Source organism: Neolamprologus brichardi, chromosome 16, assembly GCF_056152115.1.
Source record: "Neolamprologus brichardi isolate AB-2024 chromosome 16, ASM5615211v1, whole genome shotgun sequence".
NCBI lineage: Eukaryota > Metazoa > Chordata > Actinopteri > Cichliformes > Cichlidae > Neolamprologus > Neolamprologus brichardi.
In genome coordinates, this window is record NC_142119.1 from 21,911,799 (window position 1) to 21,930,406 (window position 18,608).

Consider the following 18,608-nt stretch of genomic DNA (forward strand, 5'->3'; position numbering starts at 1 on the left):
ACCAAATGAGAACAAGTCCACAAGTTTTCCTTAAAGTGGAAAACTTGCGGCGGCCAGTTTCCCACTGGCCGCCGTTTCTTTTCCGGTAATGGGATGTCCTCCCGTCTTCACACAAGCCATCTTCCCTAGCGATCAGACAGCATGCCCTTCTCTCTCCTGGCTTCTACACGCTCCTTCCTCCTACAGTCTGGGCACTCTCTCCCTTTTTGGTGTTTTTTTTTTGTTTTAAACAGGTCCTTTAACAAGATGGGAGGCCACATATGATAGGCCACCTCAGGGCACACAGGCACCACAACAGGTGGCAGCTTTTAACCAATTTGTCTAATTTGACTATAAAACAAACAAATTTCCACTGTGTGACATATGCACATTAACAGGCTTCCACATATGGCTCCAATACTATTCTAAAACTTCAAAAGCCAGATCAATGCTCAAAAATCATACGTTGTGGGCAAGGGCGTAGATTTGGTTTTGGCATTGGTGGGGACGGATGATTCAACCACCGAACCCTGCCCCGTTTCTTTTTTTTCTCCTTGCTTCTTGATAAAAAAGGAGAAATACACTTGCCTACATATCCTATTCTACATGCTTTTAAACCATTTAAAATTACAATTCATAGTTTTATATGTGAATTATATAATGTTAAATTACAATTAAACAAATGACTGACTAAGTATTTTAGACTTTAGTTTACTTGAGCCATATTCCATATAAATCAGGTATCATACAAAAATAAAAATAGCTTCAAATACAGTCATGACAATAAAAAGAATATGACTTTTAGGACTTAACAATATTACTTCAGTTATAGTGCATCAACATCTCTTATACAGGGTGGGCCATTTATAAGGATACACCGTAATAACATCATCACCTTTATTTATAACGCACTTTAAAACCCCCACAGCTGACACAAATTGCTGTACTTTGGAACTGTAAAATAAAATTACATGAGATACAAATAAAAACAAAATAAAAGAAGAGTGAAATCATTAATTAAATAACTACTTCAATTAAAAGAGAAACTAAGTCTCACTGAGGTTAAAAGCCAAGGAATAAAAGTGGGTTTTAAGATGTGATTTAAAAGTGGACAGTGAAGGGGCCTCTCTAACGTGCAAGGGCAAATTATTCCATAATTTTGGAGCCACGATAGAGAAGGCCCTGTCCCCTCTGAGCTTCCTCCTGGAGTTAATGTGTGCAGGAAGGGAGGGGGGTCCTTGTTGTTGTTGTGACTGTCCGGGGGTTGAAGAGAGTGTTTGTACCGGAGCACTCTCCCCGGAGTTAACAGCCCATTTACCAGTGTTACCGAATAAACAGACAAATTGAGATCAAAACGTCTGGTTTTTGAGAACATATGGGAAGGTTACAGTATAAAACAAAAATAAAGTTCTGTGTTATTTTTCATTAGATACTGCACCCGGACCCTGAACAAGGACCCGCATGATATCAGGACTTTGAGTTTTGTCCAGTATCATGTTCAGCTGAGAGGAAAGGTTAGAGGAATTTTATTTTTTTCCACACAAAGATTTTTATTCCTCACAAAGTGTTTCAACTCATATCTTCTCTTACCTATTCTCATGTTTGCTATTTTACTACTTTTTTCTTGTAGAAATTAAGTTTATTTACACTTTTGATCCATAGGTGGTCCCTCCACAACCTCAACGTTTTGCATTATAAAGGACAGACAGCACATTCAGAAAATCATTTTATTTGGGGGTTCTAGTGTGCTGACAAAAAGAAAGTCCAGATAAAAGATGAATAGGAAACAAGGTATAGACCGGAAGGAGAGCTCAAGAGAAAGGTCACATTGTTTTCTGTTTAATTCTTGTACTGGAAAAGAAAATGTTACACATTTCTTGGAAACCTCATGTAGACCAAATTTTCTATCTGTACGAGTAAAATTTTGTGTAAAAACATTTGATTTTCAATCTTAATTTTGACTGTTTTTTTTAAATCTTTGACTTGTTTCTTCTGATTCAGATATATTAGTTTTGTCATAAATGTATTAAATTAGGCTTTTTGCAACTGATTATTTTGATAAAGCTGAAACTGGATATATGTATTTTTTTTTAATAAGCATAAAACAAGCATAAAATTAAACTCATTCAGATTATGTCTGTTGTGTAAATATCTCCAGGTAACTTGCTGGTGATTTTCAAACAGATTTGGACTAACATTTGTGTCCTGGGTTTGAATCCACCATCTGGCTGGGACTTCTCTATGTGGAGTTTGCATGTTCTCTCCCAGTGCTCTGACTTCCTCCCACAGTTCAAAGACATGCTGTTAGTCACGTTACGTTAATTGGTAATTCTAAATTGCCAATCAGTTTGTCTCCAGGCTCCAGACATGTGTCATGCTTTTTACACCCTCCATTTGAACTTAACTAGCTTTGTTTTGAATGTGGCTGCTGAGAATTTAGCCAACAATAAAAGTGAAAAACATGATTCTGGAAGTTGTGTCCAACATGTTCATGATACTGAATGTGAAATTCAACGGCCACTCTGAAGACATTTTATACAAATTGCTATTTTAACAGTTAGCTGCTCACTGACCAAGACGTTTTGTACTACTTAGTGAATTTAGTCTTGTTCTTGGTTCTGTGTTGGTTCTTTATCTGTAATACTGGCATTATTACATCTAGTTTAGTTTAATTCCCCAAAGAGCTGAAAATAGGATTGGAGCCCCTTTTCTGAGAGAGCTACTTTAACTCTTGGGGGCAAAGATTCAGCTGATAAATTTTCCTTCATTCCAGTGCATCTTATATTTATGTCATGAGTGACTAAATTACAAGAAGAAATTATTGGCAATATAATTGTGTTCAGTTTCTTCAATAACCGTGTTTGAACTGCGACATTTGTAGTTAAATTCAATCATTGCATGCATGACATCCATCCAACTTATTGTTTGAACAAATGGTGACAGATTTACATACATTAGTTTCGTAGCTCAGCAGTAGAGCGGCTAACCACTTCTTTTTTGTGGCTCCTCCTCAGATACACATAAAGCTGGCAGTAAAGTTCAGGTCTGTTTCTTCCTCTCTCTGTTGATCATGATGTTCAAGCTAAACCAAGCAGCACTGCTCTTCATTCAGCTGTTAGTGATGTGGCATGTCTTTGCAGGTAAAGAGCACATTTGTGTTTAAGAATCTTTTTTTTCTAGATTAAATGCAGATATAATTTTATATTGAATGAATATCTCCGTTAAGCTTTAGACATTTTTGGAGGAAACCACAGAACTATCCAGATTTTCTACTGATATATATTTATTATTTCTTTCAATCTTACATGTTGCTTAAAGACGACCACAGACCTATGTTGGTGTCCACAGGAGACTCAGTGACACTGACTTGCAACATATCTGAGAAAAATGCAACACTTATCACCTGGACTAACAAAAGATCTGTTTTTCAATATTCCATTGTGCTGAATCGCACACATTCAAATTTTCATAGACTGAAAATAAACCATGAGTTTCCTACAAAGCTAATTATTTTTAGTGCTCAGCCTGAAGATGGAGGACTTTATACATGTAGCATAACAGACAGAAGTGGCATAAACAGCATTACATGGAATTTAACTGTGTCTGAGAACCCCAAAGGTAGGTAGAACAACAAACAGGAATAATCACTTCTAGTAAAGGTCAAACAAGCCATTTAAATTAATTCTCTGCTGATTTATACAGAATCCATTGCATCACAATATTTTCTATACATGCTCCCACCTGCAATTGGATTCCTTGTTTGTTGCATCACAGTAGCTGTCTTCCTCTATAGGTGAGTAAAAGCTTCACATAACTTCACAATAAATGGATGAATTTGGAATTTTTATAGAATTAACAGATGAGTGAATGCATGAATTAATCTATGTGTGCTAATTTGCTGAAATGTAAGCTGTGGCCTGATTTCACTGTATAATACTGAAGTATAGCGACAATAATGGAATCTTTATCTGTTTTTTTAAATCAAGGTTTGGTACACAACTCACCACTAAAGTCCATCTGAGAGAGGACAAGGATAACTATAATATTATAGTATTTTATATATACAGAGGAGTCGAAAGACAGAGGCAGGTATAGAGCACATTATGGTAGAAAATCACATACAGGAAGTGAAATAATAAAGTTGAGAGCCAGTGATGACTACATAATAAAAGAGGAACAGAAAAAATAAGATAAAATGCAAAACAATGATTGAAAATCTACAGTAATATACTGACAGCTGATCGATACATACACGGCAAATTAGGTTCAGTCCTTTGCTCAAGGACAATTTGACATGTGGACTCAGGGAGTATCACTCACATAACTGAAGGAAAATAAATAGATTTTTTTCTCAAAATATGTTGAGAATGCACAAATGCCGAATGCCATAAACTGCACAAATGTACTGTTTATAAGGCTGGACAAACCTGCACTCAGCTAGAAGTCACTTGGATGAGTGACAAAATGTTTCTCCCACTGAAAATGCTACATCCAGATGAGCAGAATCAACTTTTGGGATTTACTGACCTGGATGATTGAGCATGCATCAAGACTATCCTGTCTTATGTCTGAATCACCTGGAGAGTACTAAGATTTCATTATCAGTCACTTCTTTTAATTTGCAGAAAAAATGTGGTGAAACTAAATCAGGATGCCGTCCAGGATCAGATTCCTCCTCAGTCAGGAGAAGAGGTCAGAAGATTGTTGCCATCTTTAACACTGTCACATGTCTCTGCCTTAGCACAGTCCAGACTGATTTTTATTTTTACTTTGTCTTCATAGACATCTCTCCCTCAGCCACAGGGTGGCAGCACTGATTGTAAAAACAACAGGCAGAGGAGTCAGTATATGGAGAGACTGAATTCAATCTATGATCACTTCTGAACTGAAAAACCTTCCAGTTACTGACAGACATGAACAGTGTCAGAGCAGAAACTGCAAGGGAACGCCATCCGAGGGACAGCCGAGCTACAACAGCCTCTTCAGCTCAGACAATAGGACTCTGCCTGTGAACACAGCAGTTCCAACCATCCATCACCATCCAAGGAGCTTTTATATCTCAAGGATCTTTGCTTTAACAACTTTGAGAGCACTTAGTTTGACAGAAGTTTTTTTTTTTTTATCTAAGACTATAAGACCAGGTTCACCAACATATGTACTGTCAACCTATTGATTCACTATAAGAAAGCCTATGACTCACACATAGATCCTGGAATGCCTAGAAATACAAGACCAACAGGACCCTAAGAGCCTTCATCGGGAATTCAATGGGGATGTGGTGAACAATGCTTGAGGCCAACTTGAAGCCAAGTGCGTGGTCAAGTGTGGGATTTACCAAGGAGATGCACTGTCCCCACTGGAGATGTACTGTTCTACACAGGTCTGAATCCCCTTAGCCAGATCATCAACAAGACTGGCTAGGGATATCAACTACACAATCAAGCAATCATCAGCCACCACACCTACATGGATGACATCAAGCTGTATGCCAAGAGAGAACGAGACATAGACTCACTGATCCATATCACTAGGATATACAGCAATGACACTGTGATGTCATGCGGACTGTAGAAGTGTAGTGAGATGGTAACAAAGAGAGGGAAAGCAGAACTGAGCGAACTGCACTAGCAGAAGGCAACAATGCAGACATCAAGGACAGCTACAAGTCCATCCATACCATGCATGGAGGGTTTCACCATATCTTGGGATTGTGCACTAAGCTGAATGAAGGAGACTAGTGAGTGTCAGTGTCATTATTGCTTTACTCTGCAGAAAAATTATGATAAGGACACTGAATCAGGATCAGTTTCTCCCTCAGTCAAGAGAACAGGTCACAAGATTGTCATCATCTTTAATACTCTCAAATGTTTCTACATTATTTTCTATCTCAGAGTCAGCACCAAATTTTATTTTAGCCTTTTGTCTTCATAGGCAGTGCTCTCTCTACCACGAGGAGGTGCTCACTGTAAAAATACCAAGCAGAGCAGTCAGTATATTGAGAGGCTGGATTTAATCTGTGGTCACTTCTGAACTGAAAAGCCTTCAAGTTACACAAAGACTTGGATGTTTTTCAGGGAAGCAGGAGGATAACAGGGCTACAATATCCTCTTCAACTCAGAAACACATCTCTGGCCACGAATAGAACAGTTCCAACCACTCCCATCCAATCTGTGTGTTCACAAGGAGCACCAGGTTAGGAGAAAGTTTGCATCAAAGGAAGATGAAGAGAACTAAACTAAATAAACTGCAGGTCTGCACCAAAGCGCAGTGTCAGTATTCGAAACTGTGAATCCGGTTTCAGTAGTCCAAGTATTAAAATGTGAGCAGGGAATGGGCATAGTAGATGTCTTTAGGGTGTCAAGCATATTTATTTATACAGGACTTCAAGCTCCCTAAACCATTTTCCTACAATAAGCCCTCAGGAAATTCAGAACTCCACCAAGGCAGGGGAACTCTCTGAGTGTTGTACAACAGTGTTGTAATTTTATTTATTAATTTTGTTTGCTTTGTTGTTTTTAAGCATTTTTTAAAGAAGTTTCACTGCAGAAAAAATAAAGTGCAAAGTGCAGACTTTTGCTTTTTAATATACTTGTAATAATCTTGAGTATAATTATTTGTATTTTATATAGTTCATTAATGTGGATGTAGTACATGTTTGCTTAGTAAGGTTTCTTTAAATATTCAGTAATAAATAGCAAATGAACAAAAGTTTTTTATGTTAATGTATATTTTTGGAGTTTAGTTATTCTGTTTTGACATTTTGTATTTTTATATTTATTTTTTTCTTTAGATCTTAGATATTTTCATAGACGATTACAGACTTGTGTCATTGTCAAGAAGAGACTTGGTGATGTTGACTTGCAGCATATCCAATAAAAAAACAGATAAAACAATAATCTCTTGGATTTTAAATATTTCCTTCTGCTAGAATCACTACAGATGAACAGTGGTTGAGTATTTGTGCTACAGCATTCACACTACCCCTCCAGTTGCACTTGAAATGAGAGGAGTAAGAACACAGAATTAATTTGACTGCAATCTGCAATCTCCTGACATCTAATGGTGAGATTACAGATACACACTGTACCTTAAATCAACCTCCCAATTTTAAAGTGACTTTTTAAGACTGACATATTATATTCTCCAAAAGTTGATTCTGTTCATCTGGACGTAGCGTCTTGTGGGAGAAACGTTTTGTCACTCATCCAAGTGACTTCTTCAGTCTCAGCTGACTGCAGGTTTCCCCAATCTTGTAAACAGTGCATTTGCATAATGACTGAAACCAGCCCACTGAAGGAGCAATGGGCTGGGAGGTCAGTTCCTTAATCATAATTATGCAAATTCTCATGACCATTGATCAAAGACCACTGACCAATGGCCATGAGTACCATTCACAGAGAGTTGGGGAATGGCTGCAATCACAGCATTGTAAGATAGTGAAAGATGTACCCTTAGGCCCCCTCCTCGATTCAGAGATGGTCTTTCCCTTTTCATGTAAATGGCCTCCTTGACTCTGCGCTCAAACCAGCATTCCTCCCTGTCCAAGATGTGTACATCCTCATCATTGAAAGAGTGTCCACTGGCCTGTAGGTGTAAATAGACTGCAGAGTCCTGGCCTGATGAGGTAGCTCTTCTGTGTTGTGCCATCCGCTTCACCAGAGGTTGTTTGGTTTCCCCGATGTATAAATCCTGGAAATCCTCCTGGCACTTAACAGCGTACAAAATGTTACTCTGTGTCGGGGGACTCAATCCTTGGGGTGAACCAATTTTTGGCGCAGCGTGTTTTGGGTTTAAAAGCCACAGAGACCCGGTGTTAAGAAAAAATGCGTCTCAACTGCTCCGATACTCCTGACACATACAAGATCACTACAGGTTTTCGCATGGGCAGCGGTTGTCCTTCTCTCCTGGATTGGCTGGAGCTTTCTTTAGGTGCCTTCCCAGCTTTGACAAAAGTCCAGCTGGGATAACCACATCTACTCAGGGCCTTCAGAAGGCCCTGAGTAGATGTGGTTATCCCAGTGGTTATCTTCAGAAGGCCCTGAGTAAATGTGGTGTAATTAAATTGTAAAAACCGGTGTACACTTTACAGTCTGAATTTTCAACACAGGCTGAAATAGAGACTCATCGTGGCTGCACCTTGTTGCTATGCTTAAATCAGTCATGTGATTTGGAGGTGCAGCGTGTCTGTGGACCCCAGAGGGTTAATAACACTCACCTTCATTCCATTTCCAGAGTGTCTCTGTCAGTCCCTGTATCCTTAAATGTCTCCAGTTGTCCCGAGCTCTCTCTGATTGTCTCCTTGGTGCATTTAAACCCCTGTTCCTCCCTGTCCTCGTCATCTGTTGTCTTTGTCTTCATTATCAGTCATCAGAGTTTTACCATCTCTGTGCAAGTCTGCAAATTTTGGAAATTTGTATTTTTAGAAGAATGAATCAGCCAAGGAAGACACTGAAAAGAAGATATGTCAGTAGTAAGGTAGAGGTGATTGATATGATATCTAACTTTGGGAAACCTTGGGTCCTTGCGTTTTGCTTTCAAAAATCTAACTTTCTGAAATTTCCCAACTGTGTGAAGTACACAGTCTTTACTGCAGTGAACCAATCAGTCCAACTTTACAATATAAAGCACACCACAGTGTTAGGTGTCATTTTCAGAGGTGGTGATATAGTGTTGCAGTTCAAAGTTGCCTCTCTACTAGGGATCGTTTAGGTTTTATCCGATACCGGTGCCAAACTGGTACTTTTGAAACGGTGCCGGTGCTTAAACGGTGCTCAAACCGGTGCTTAAAGAATGGAAAACACAAAATTGGTCCAAAAACCTCTTATGTTCAGCTGTTTTTTTTTAAAAAAAAAAAAAGATAACAATGTTAACCTTTTCTGCAGCTATAGGGCATATATGATATCACTCTTGGCTGGAAGCAGTGCTTAAACAATGGAAAAAAACAAACTTTGTCCAAAAACCTCTCATGGTTAACTGTTTTCCACTTTTTCTTTGGTCATTTTAGCCTTTTTGGCCAGGGTGAAGGGAGTATCTGCCATCAAACAAGAAGACAGCCGCATGTAGCTATGATGGTGTTTGCTAGTTCACCTTACATGCATTAATGTAATAACGTGGTTAGCCTACTCAATGTAAATTACACACGAACAACATTAAGCTACTCACTCAGAGAAGAACGGCTGCTGCTGCCATCATCATCCGTCATCATTTCTGCTACACTGGCATGGCTAGGGGCCAGGACTCTCCTCTTTGGGTTTTTGGGGGATGTTGCTAACTCCGGGACCGATAACAGGCACCACACCCGCAGTAGATGTGCACGGTGTGAGAGGTTTTTAATCTCAGTGGGATCTTCCTGGTTAAATAAAGGTTGAATAAAATAAGATGAATACTTGGGATTTACATTTAGAGAATATTGGCTGATAACATCACAGAAAATGTGATGACTGAGTTCAAACAAACTTAGAAGCATTTTATGTATAATATATCTAGAAAATATTTTTGTGACAGTGTTAAAAGTAAACTCTCAAATACCTCCATCTCCTGTTTTGGTATACTTATTTAATTTAGCTCTGTGAGCTGAACTGTAAATATGGGAAACTAGCAGGACTTTGAAATAAAGTGTGAAAAAGAATATTGTATACATACATTTTTTTAAAAGTGCTAACAAATACAACGTATGCTGTAGTGCAGTGTAGTGGTAAAGCAGAAAACCTTGCGCTTAAATAAAAGATAAACAATAGTTTATTTTTTCTGCATTACTGTGAGCACCCTAAATAAATGCTATTTTTCAAAGGATGAATCAGCCATTTATGTTTTGTGTTGGCCCATTTTTCTATAGAACCCATTTAGAGCCCATTGTGGCAGGAAGTGTTTTAAAAACAAAGTGGGAAAAAAAGGGTTTGTGGTCATCACTTTGAGAGGCTCAGTTAAAGCTGTGAAGAAAACAAGAAAACAATTCTGTAAAAAGCTGAACAGAAAACAAAGTGTACCAGAGAAAAGACACATTGGATCAATCGTTTTACAGTTCGGACTAAAATAGATCTCAACAGTGCTCTTTGCTGACAATTTCTACATTTGCAGGTAATATCTGAAAGCAATATTATCTTGGTCATTTAAACAATATTGTTACTAGTTGGCTATTCGTATAAGAACAATTAAATAGATTTCTCTTCCTAAAAGTAGTAACACGTCAATTCCAGTGTATACACACACACACACACACACACACACACACACACACACACACACACACACACACACACACACACTGAACATAACAGGTAAGTGAAATAGCTTCCTTTGCTTTTAGTGTACTTTCTAGTGCAATGGACTAGTGATGTGTCGGTCGCGAACGAAACGCAAACGGCAATCTACTGACACCTAGTGGTGAGATTATATATTTTTAAATCAACCTTTAAACTTTGAATCAACCTTCTAATTTATTAATAAAAAGTCATTGTCTAACATTGACATGTTATATTATTTAATTATTATTTACACATTCACATACATTAGTTCAGAATTCAGAAATAAAGCAACTTGCCACTTCCTTTTTGTGGCTCCTCCTCAGACACAAATAAAGCTGACAGGAAGTTCAGGTCTGTTTCTCTCTCTGTCTGATAATCATGATGTTCAAGCTAAACCAAGCAGCACTGCTCTTCATCGAGCTATTAGTGATGTGGCATGTCTCTGCAGGTAAAGACTACATTTGTGTTTAAGATTATTTTTTTCTAGATTAGATACCGATATATATTTATATTGACTGATTGTCTCCATTAAACTTCATACACTGTTAGAGCTATCCACATTTTATATTAAGATATTTTTTTCCCTCTAAACTTCAGTAATGGTTCAAGACGAAAACAGAGCTATGATGGTGTCCAGAGGAGACTCAGTGACGCTGACTTGCAACATATCCAAGACAAATGCAACACACATCTCCTGGACCAACAACAGATCTCTTTTTCGTTATTCCATTGAGCAGAATCGCACCTATTCAAATTACTCCCACCTGCAATTGGATTCCTTCTGTGTGGTATCACACTAGCTGTCTTCCTCTACATGTGAGTACAACTTTTATAACTTCATGATGCATGCATCATGAATGTTGCTCTTATATATATATATATATATATATATATATATATATATATATATATATATATCAACACGTTCTCACTCCCAAAGTGTCACATTTTAGGCTAGGTGACAAATCGTCAACATATTACGTTTTCGGCTACCCACCACGTTCCTAAATGGCGACCTCGGAAATATGAGAACGGTATGGACTCAATCTACACATGTTCGCTCTTTTTCTTCAAATCGCTTAGAAACACGCTATTTAACATAATTAAAATCATGGTTATGGTTAGGTTTAGGGCTGGAATACAGGGCTGGAACGTCTATTACCGCGGGAGCGTCATTGCACTGGATTTCGGCCATAAGCCCCCACGTACCATAAGAACGCCGAAGGTCTCCTTTCGCGTTCCTCAGGAACGCCGCGGGACGTGACAAAACGTCGGCATGTTACGCCTCGGGAGTGAGAACGGGCTGATATATATATACACACACACACTGTAATCATGGTGTGGTACACAGGTAACCAATCCAACAGGTAACCACAGGTAACCAATCCAACAACAACACAGGAAACAACACAGGGTCGAGCAATAAGAAGGACAACAAAATTGCAATGCTGAATTCATAACTCAAAGATAACTGGATCATAGGTGTAACTGAACACAAACATTTACCAGGTATGGCCTGGTATTTTTATGTTTAACTTGTGGTAAGTTACAGCGCATTAGCAAGCACAAGAGTGTAACAGTATACAGTTACAGTATTGTACTTATATATATCAAAGTGAGCTGTATTACAAAGTGTAACAATACAAAAAAGGAAGGCTTCCAAGGACAGTTTTCATGTTTTCTATTGGTATGAATTTTCAGTTCGTGTTGTTTCCAAATTATGTTTTTATATATAAACAATTCAATATATAATTCAGTTCATTATCTAACATGTTAAAAATATATAGCTACAAAAAGTGACTGCTTTCATTGTCTGGGTTTTCTCACAGTGATAGACATTTTGCATTTCCTGTGGTCACTATAAGATTTAGAGTTTGTTACAATTTACCATCCAACTCTCATGTGATAATGGACCCGAAACAGGTGGATATAACTAAGATGTGGGGTATCATTATTGGTCACTGCTTTTACTCTGCAGAAAAATGATGATGAGGACATTGAATCAGGATCCAGTCCAGGATCAGTTTCCACCTAATTCAGGAGACCAGGTCAGGAGATCTTTGTCTTATTTAACACTCTCACATGTCTCTGCCTTATTTTCTTTCCTAGTTTCACCACCAATTCTTATTTGCACCTTTTTGGTCTTCATAGGCAGCGTTCTCTCAACCACAGGGTGGCACTGCTCACTGTAAAAACGACAAACAGAGCGGTCAGTATATGGAGAGGCTGAATTTAATCTATGGTCACAACTGAGCTGATCGGTCTTCCAGTTACACAGAGACATGGACGTTTTTCAACTTGAAAGCTGAAACTGCAGGGGAACCCCATCAGAAAGAGGACAGCAGGGCTACTGTTGCAAAGAAATGCTGGATTCAAGGACTAGAGAAAGGACATGAACATGCTGTTTCAGAGACAGAAGGAGCATTTTTAAAACGTTTTCAGTGCAGTGAAAACGTATTCAGGAACATTGTATATTAATGTATTTAAACGGCTATAACGGTTACTGAAAGGTACATAACAAAGTGAAAATAAAATAATACACTATATTTACAATCCCCATATATCTTTGATGATATGTCAGTATTTTTTTCAGTACAGACAATGGCAACAATGAACATGGTTTAAAAAACCTCAAACATTTTTATCACTTTCACCTTTAGATCAGTGTTTCCAGGAAAGAGGTGCTTTCTATATGTTCACAATGCATACCACAAGAAATCATCAAAGTTATAGGGCTTTTTGTCTCTTTGTGAAAAACAAAACATTAAGTGGACTTGATGGCCTTGCTGGATGTAAGAGAAAATTTAATGGCGTTTTTAACATGACCCAACTTTACACTAATACAGGTTTTATCAAATTAATTCAACGCATTTTAAGTTATCGTGATTACAGACAGAATGACATGCACATACACAAATGCTACCAAAATACAACCTATCTGGTGAAGTGAATAAAAATCATGTTATGGCAATAATGGATGAACCGAACAGAATCCACTTGGAGCTTTGAGAGAACAACAGGTGGTTGTTTTCAGAATTAAGAAAAATGATTTTAAACCTTTTAATTTTTTCAGTGGAGAATATCAGTGAAAATTCGTTTTTAGTTTCTTAGCTGGTTTATTGAATAGAAACAAAGCCTAATTGTTGTTGATGAAATATGTATATGAATATGTATGTCTATGAGGATCCACAATGTCTCCTCATCTTTCATAGTCCTCAGCACTGGCTCCCCTCAGGGCTCCCCTCCTGTTCACGCTGCTTACATATGACTGCTCACCCATCCATCCAGGCTGTCATATTGTAAAGTTTGCGGACAACACAGCTGTTGTTGGTTGCATCACAAACAATGATGAGACTGGCTACAGGAAGAAGGTGGAACACTAAGAGGACTGGTGCAGGAAAAACAATCTCTAGAGATTGGCATATATAAGTACAGAGCTGTGTCCAGAAGAGACTTGTTGATGTTGACTTGCACCATATTAATAAAAAAATAAAACAATAATCTCTTGAACCAAAGTAAGATCTGAGGATAGCAGCGATAGCAGTGTTGCCTGTGTTTTTTTTTTTAGAAAAGTATAGTTTAAAATGAGTTTAACCAACATGCATATTAACATGCATAATGCCAAACAAGATTTGATTAGCAAGTTGTTTTTTTTTTTTAACAAAGTTAAATGCATAAATGTAGAACACATAGTGGAACCACATGTAATGCTTTTAAAAAGCCAGCAGATGGTGACAGTTGATTATATGTTATGACACGATATGTAACTATATTGATATGTTGGTTAGCACTAACTGGAACAAGTGTGATTTAAAAAAGGGCCTTAACCCTTTGTGTATCTAAGGTGAATACTTCGGATGTTCAGAATTGGAGGTTCGTGATAATTGGAATACCTGTTTAAGTTAGCTCTGTGTTTTTCTGCATTGCTGTGAGCGCGCCAAATACATTCTGTTTTTTAGAGGATGTTTTGTGGTCATTACGTTGAGAGGCTCAGTTCAAGCTGTCAGCTGACAAGAAAACAGTTCTGAGAAAAACTGAACAGGAAACAAAGTGTACAAAAGAAAACACACACTGGATGAATCGCTCTACAGTTTGGAATAAAAAGATCTGAACAGCAATCTCTGGTGACAATTTCTACATCTACAGGTAATATCTGACAGGGATGTTATTTCCATGACATAAAAATATTGTTACTGACTGGTTGCAGGTGAAATAGAACATATTGTATCTTCCTCTGCTTTTGTTTGTAGTGTTTGTGTCATGGTTCTGATTAGTTTCGACCCAGTATTTTTAGTTCTTGTGTATTGGCTTTTTTTGAATGTTGGATCGTTTTGTTTCCGTGGTGCTTTGTTGATTATTATTGTTATTATTATTATTAATCTATTTTCAGTGATTCTGGTTTAGGGTTTTGTGTCTCATGTTTTGCATAGTTTGAGCTTCATGTGTTATATTCTGTCTGCCTCTCTGTCGAGTCTGCATCCTAGTGTGATGGTTTCCTGTTTTATTTTGATAGCCCCTGTCTGTTGTCAGTGTGTTCAGTTTTGCTTCTCCCCTGTCTCGTTAGTCTAATTTCTCCCAGCTGTGTCTCCCTCCTGTTGCCCATTCCCTGATTACTCCCCTGTGTATATAAGCCCTGTGTTTTCCTGTGCTTTCTGTTGCATCGTACCCTCAACCTGCTGTGTGCTTTGTCTCCTGGTCTGGTTTAGTATTTCTATTCCTGTGCTTCAGTCCTTAGTAGTGATGTGATGTTCTGTATCGAGGCTTCGAAGCTTGTGTCGAGTAATGGAGGGGGCATTTCCGCGATGCGCGTATCGAGGCTTGCTTCATTTATGGGAGGAGCTGAAAATGATGACGTCCGAAGCCTCGCTGCCCGGCTGTACCACGTGACTGGTTCATGACGTGGTTCGAACTTTGCCGCGAGCTATGACAGCGATACAAACCACTCAGACTTCATTCAAAATGTAGGTGTTTGATGGAGAGTTGCGGTTAGTGAGAGTTTGGAGACAGTTTGGAGGTTTAGGAGAGTGAGGAGAGAATATCAGGAGAGAATGGAGCCAGCTAAGAAGAGGAGGATGTCCTCCCCTGTGTGGGAACATTTTCATTTTATTCCTCCCAACAAGGTATGTAAATTTCTACAGAAGATGTATTTTCATAATAGTGATGGTGCAATATAATTTATGTTAAGCAGCTTTACTTTTGTACAAGGTGAAGTGTTTGCTATGTGCCAGGGAGCTGGGATATAACAACAACACCTCATCCATGCTTAGGCACTACAGAGCTTTGCATGCGAATAAGGGGAACACCGATTGTGGAGCAAGACCAGGTGAACCATCAAATGCCATGATAATATAGCATGCCGTAATGTTACTAAATGATATAACAATATTATACAGCTGTAATAAGTTACGTATGATATTTATATTTTTCCTTTGTTTTTGTTGTCTTTCCTCAGGAGAACAATCTCAAATAGATGAAGACCTGGTTAGCATGGTGATTGAGGACTCCCAGCCATTTAGCATTGTGGAGGACAAAGGATTTAAAAGATTTGTTAAATCATTCAGTTCTAGCTATGTTCTCCCCACTAAAAGGTCATAAAAGCAGTAAAAAATTTAGTTTTTACAGAATAAAATGTGAACAAGCAGGACTGAGGCCTCAGTGTGTAGCTGTCCATACCTCAACGTTACAAAAGCACAACCACTGTCCACACCCCAACCTCACCTCACAGTAAATGATCATTTCCATTTTAAGCATTTCCAAATGATCATTTTCCATACTGCCAGCATAAATATACAAAGTATACTGCCACCACTACAATATAGATGTTTTACACACTCCCTTTTGTTGTTGACATTTACAGGCTGTGTGCAAAAGGCCACACTCTTCAAATTCATGCCAACTAATATTTTTACGTCCAGTGGGTGTTCTACTAGAGCAAATGAAGCTTCAAGAAGCTTTGCGCTGGGATGAACCAATTGGAAGAAAAGCTTCAGTGCTTCATGAAGCTTCATCTGCCCGTCACTAGTCCTTAGTTCCTCTGTCCAGTGGTTTGTTTGGTTTTTGGTAAGTTTATTGAGTAAGAGGTTTTTAACCAGCAATAAAGCTGCTCCTTTATTACTCCCCACCTTTTCATATGAAGATACATTATTTTTCATGGTCCCTGTGCCTCCCAGTGTTGCTACAAGTATTTGTTCTCTCTCTCTCTCTCTCTCTCTTACCTGTCTGCCTGGGCGGAGCTCAGATGGGGCTCCTGCCCTTGGCATACACACCTGCAGCTAATCACCGGTGATTTGCAATTGCTCTCGTGCTCTTCTTAAGGCAGGGGCTCTGAGCGACTCGTTGCTGGAATATTGGCTGTATCCCAATTCAGGGCTGCATTTTAAGGCCGATTACGTCACAGTGACGTGATGACGGCTGTCCCAATTCAAAGGCTGCTCGAAATGCGGCCCTCAAATGCGTCCTTCATTTCCCTGAATTTTAAGGATGGGTCTGTGTATCCTTCGTGGCCCAGCATATCCCAGAATGCATAGCGCAGCCCGGCCAATTCAGTTTGTAATGATGGCAGCAGGTACAGAGGCGGCAGAAACAGAGACAGAGGGCACTCACATCCATAAATGTATGTTACTTTGGAAGTACCAACACGAATGTCAACATGCAAAAGATAATGGCAGTATAATTCTACATGTCACGGTGAATTCATCCACAGTCGTCACATGTAGGTGACTGTAAATACACAGTCCTGCTGATGAAACAGTAGTATAAGATGGTAGAGAATGTCCTCCAATATTCCAGGGAGTAAGTAGCAGACGGCTGAGCTCATCAAACTCCGGGGTGAAAACGAACACCTGTTCACTGGTGCCAAGAACTCAGCCGCTGGGGGTTGGAGGTATAGCAACAGTATGCATGCATAAATCTCTTGGGCATAATGGAGAGTGCCTGTCCTCTCTTGTAGTTCGAAGTTGGCACATTTTGCTGTGGATCCTGTTCAGAGATTAACATCATTGACACGTCCTATCATATTCCGTCTATCAGGGCAATCCTGGAGTAGATGGGCCTGGCACGCCAAATCACCCCGTTGCAGATGGGAAAAAATACAAAGTATGTACAGTACCATTGGAATATGAATTATTTGAACCTAGTCATGTAAACCTGTATTGTTGCTGTTGTGGTGAACTGCCACTTTGATTCCCTCTGCCTGTAGGATTGCAAGTATCCTGCATCAGGTGAGGGGGTGAGTGGGAAGACCACTGCTGCCACTTGGCCCTGGTTTGTCCCAATGGATGAGGTGTTAGGGCAGAGGCCGTCTACCAGGCCTCCAGTCCTAATTCCCTCCATCCAGTAGGACACTCCAGTACAGCAGTCGGCACCCAAGGGCAGGATGTGGAACAGCAGGAGGATGAGGCCCAGCTGGAGGCAAGACCAGAAAAGAGGGACAGGGAGGATGAAGTCCTGGAATTGATCAAAGAGGACATGAGGCTACAGAGGGAGATTGAAGAAAGACGTGCCAAGCAAATGGACAGGCTCATATGTCTACTGGAGAAGGTTGAGGGAAAAAAAAAATGAGTAAGGTAGTGTGAATAAGATCCATTGTACAAACACTTATAGTTTTCATATTTATGTTTGTGCAGGATATGTAAAATGTGGACTAAACAATTTAAGTTCTGTTAATACAAGTCACACTTTTTATTTGAATTGTTGAACAAACAATGTGAAAAATGAAGAGAATGTACAAAGTCCTGTGAATAAAAATCTTTTGTTATACTGCATTAGGACAGTGTGTGAACTGAGGGAATACCATCAGTGCAACACAAATGACACAAAAAACACAACATGACAATCATTCACTAGGACTCATCACTGAAGTCCAGGATCAACCTGAATGTCCCAGTATGCACAGGCACTGTTAACTAGGCCTGTTATATGGCTGAGCAGGAAGTCTCAGGCAGTACTGCTCAATCTGCTGGACCAGGACCACAGAAAGGAATGAGGTGCCACAAGTGAGACCCGTGGTTTGCGTTTCCAGCTACTGAGTGGAGCGTCTTCCAGCTTGGTGGCCAGGAGTTATTCAGGGGTGCTCATTTCCACTGTCCACCGCATCATCTCATCACTTGGGTTTGCAGGGCTGGTGTAACCGACAGCTGCCATGTCACTGAAATGTTTGAAGAAAGATGCAAGGACAAAGTGCTGCACACAATCCTTTTAATACAGATGTCACACGTAATATTCTAGCACTCTAACAATGCACTACAAACAGCATACCTGCCTGCTAACAATAATCGTGGTCCAGGGATACCTCCTTCAGGGCAGACACCTCAGCAGATAGCCGATACCGCCAGAGAGCACCACTGCCTGCCTCCAAACCAGCCTCCCCCTCGTCTTGCACGTCAT

At 39.3% G+C, this 18,608-nt stretch overlaps 1 protein-coding gene across 1 annotated transcript; it reads left to right on the plus strand.

Annotated features, from left to right (window-relative positions):
* The first annotated feature begins 3,049 nt into the window (after window positions 1-3,049).
* On the plus strand, window positions 3,050-4,863 carry LOC148098249 (uncharacterized). Its single transcript, XM_087830118.1, has 5 exons — window positions 3,050-3,119; window positions 3,298-3,597; window positions 3,682-3,772; window positions 4,605-4,671; window positions 4,762-4,863. The coding sequence occupies exons 1-5, from the start codon at window positions 3,050-3,052 to the stop codon at window positions 4,861-4,863; spliced, it is 630 nt and encodes a 209-aa protein (XP_087686244.1).
* Window positions 4,864-18,608: the final 13,745 nt, after the last annotated feature.

Bases quoted from the DNA above. Each gene is read 5' to 3' on its own strand.
- LOC148098249 (XM_087830118.1), top strand. From the start codon at position 3,050: ATGATGTTCAAGCTAAACCAAGCAGCACTGCTCTTCATTCAGCTGTTA. The intron at 3,598-3,681 runs GTAGGTAGAACA...TGATTTATACAG, and splicing joins TGTGTCTGAGAACCCCAAAG to AATCCATTGCATCACAATAT. The intron at 3,773-4,604 runs GTGAGTAAAAGC...TTTAATTTGCAG, and splicing joins GTAGCTGTCTTCCTCTATAG to AAAAAATGTGGTGAAACTAA.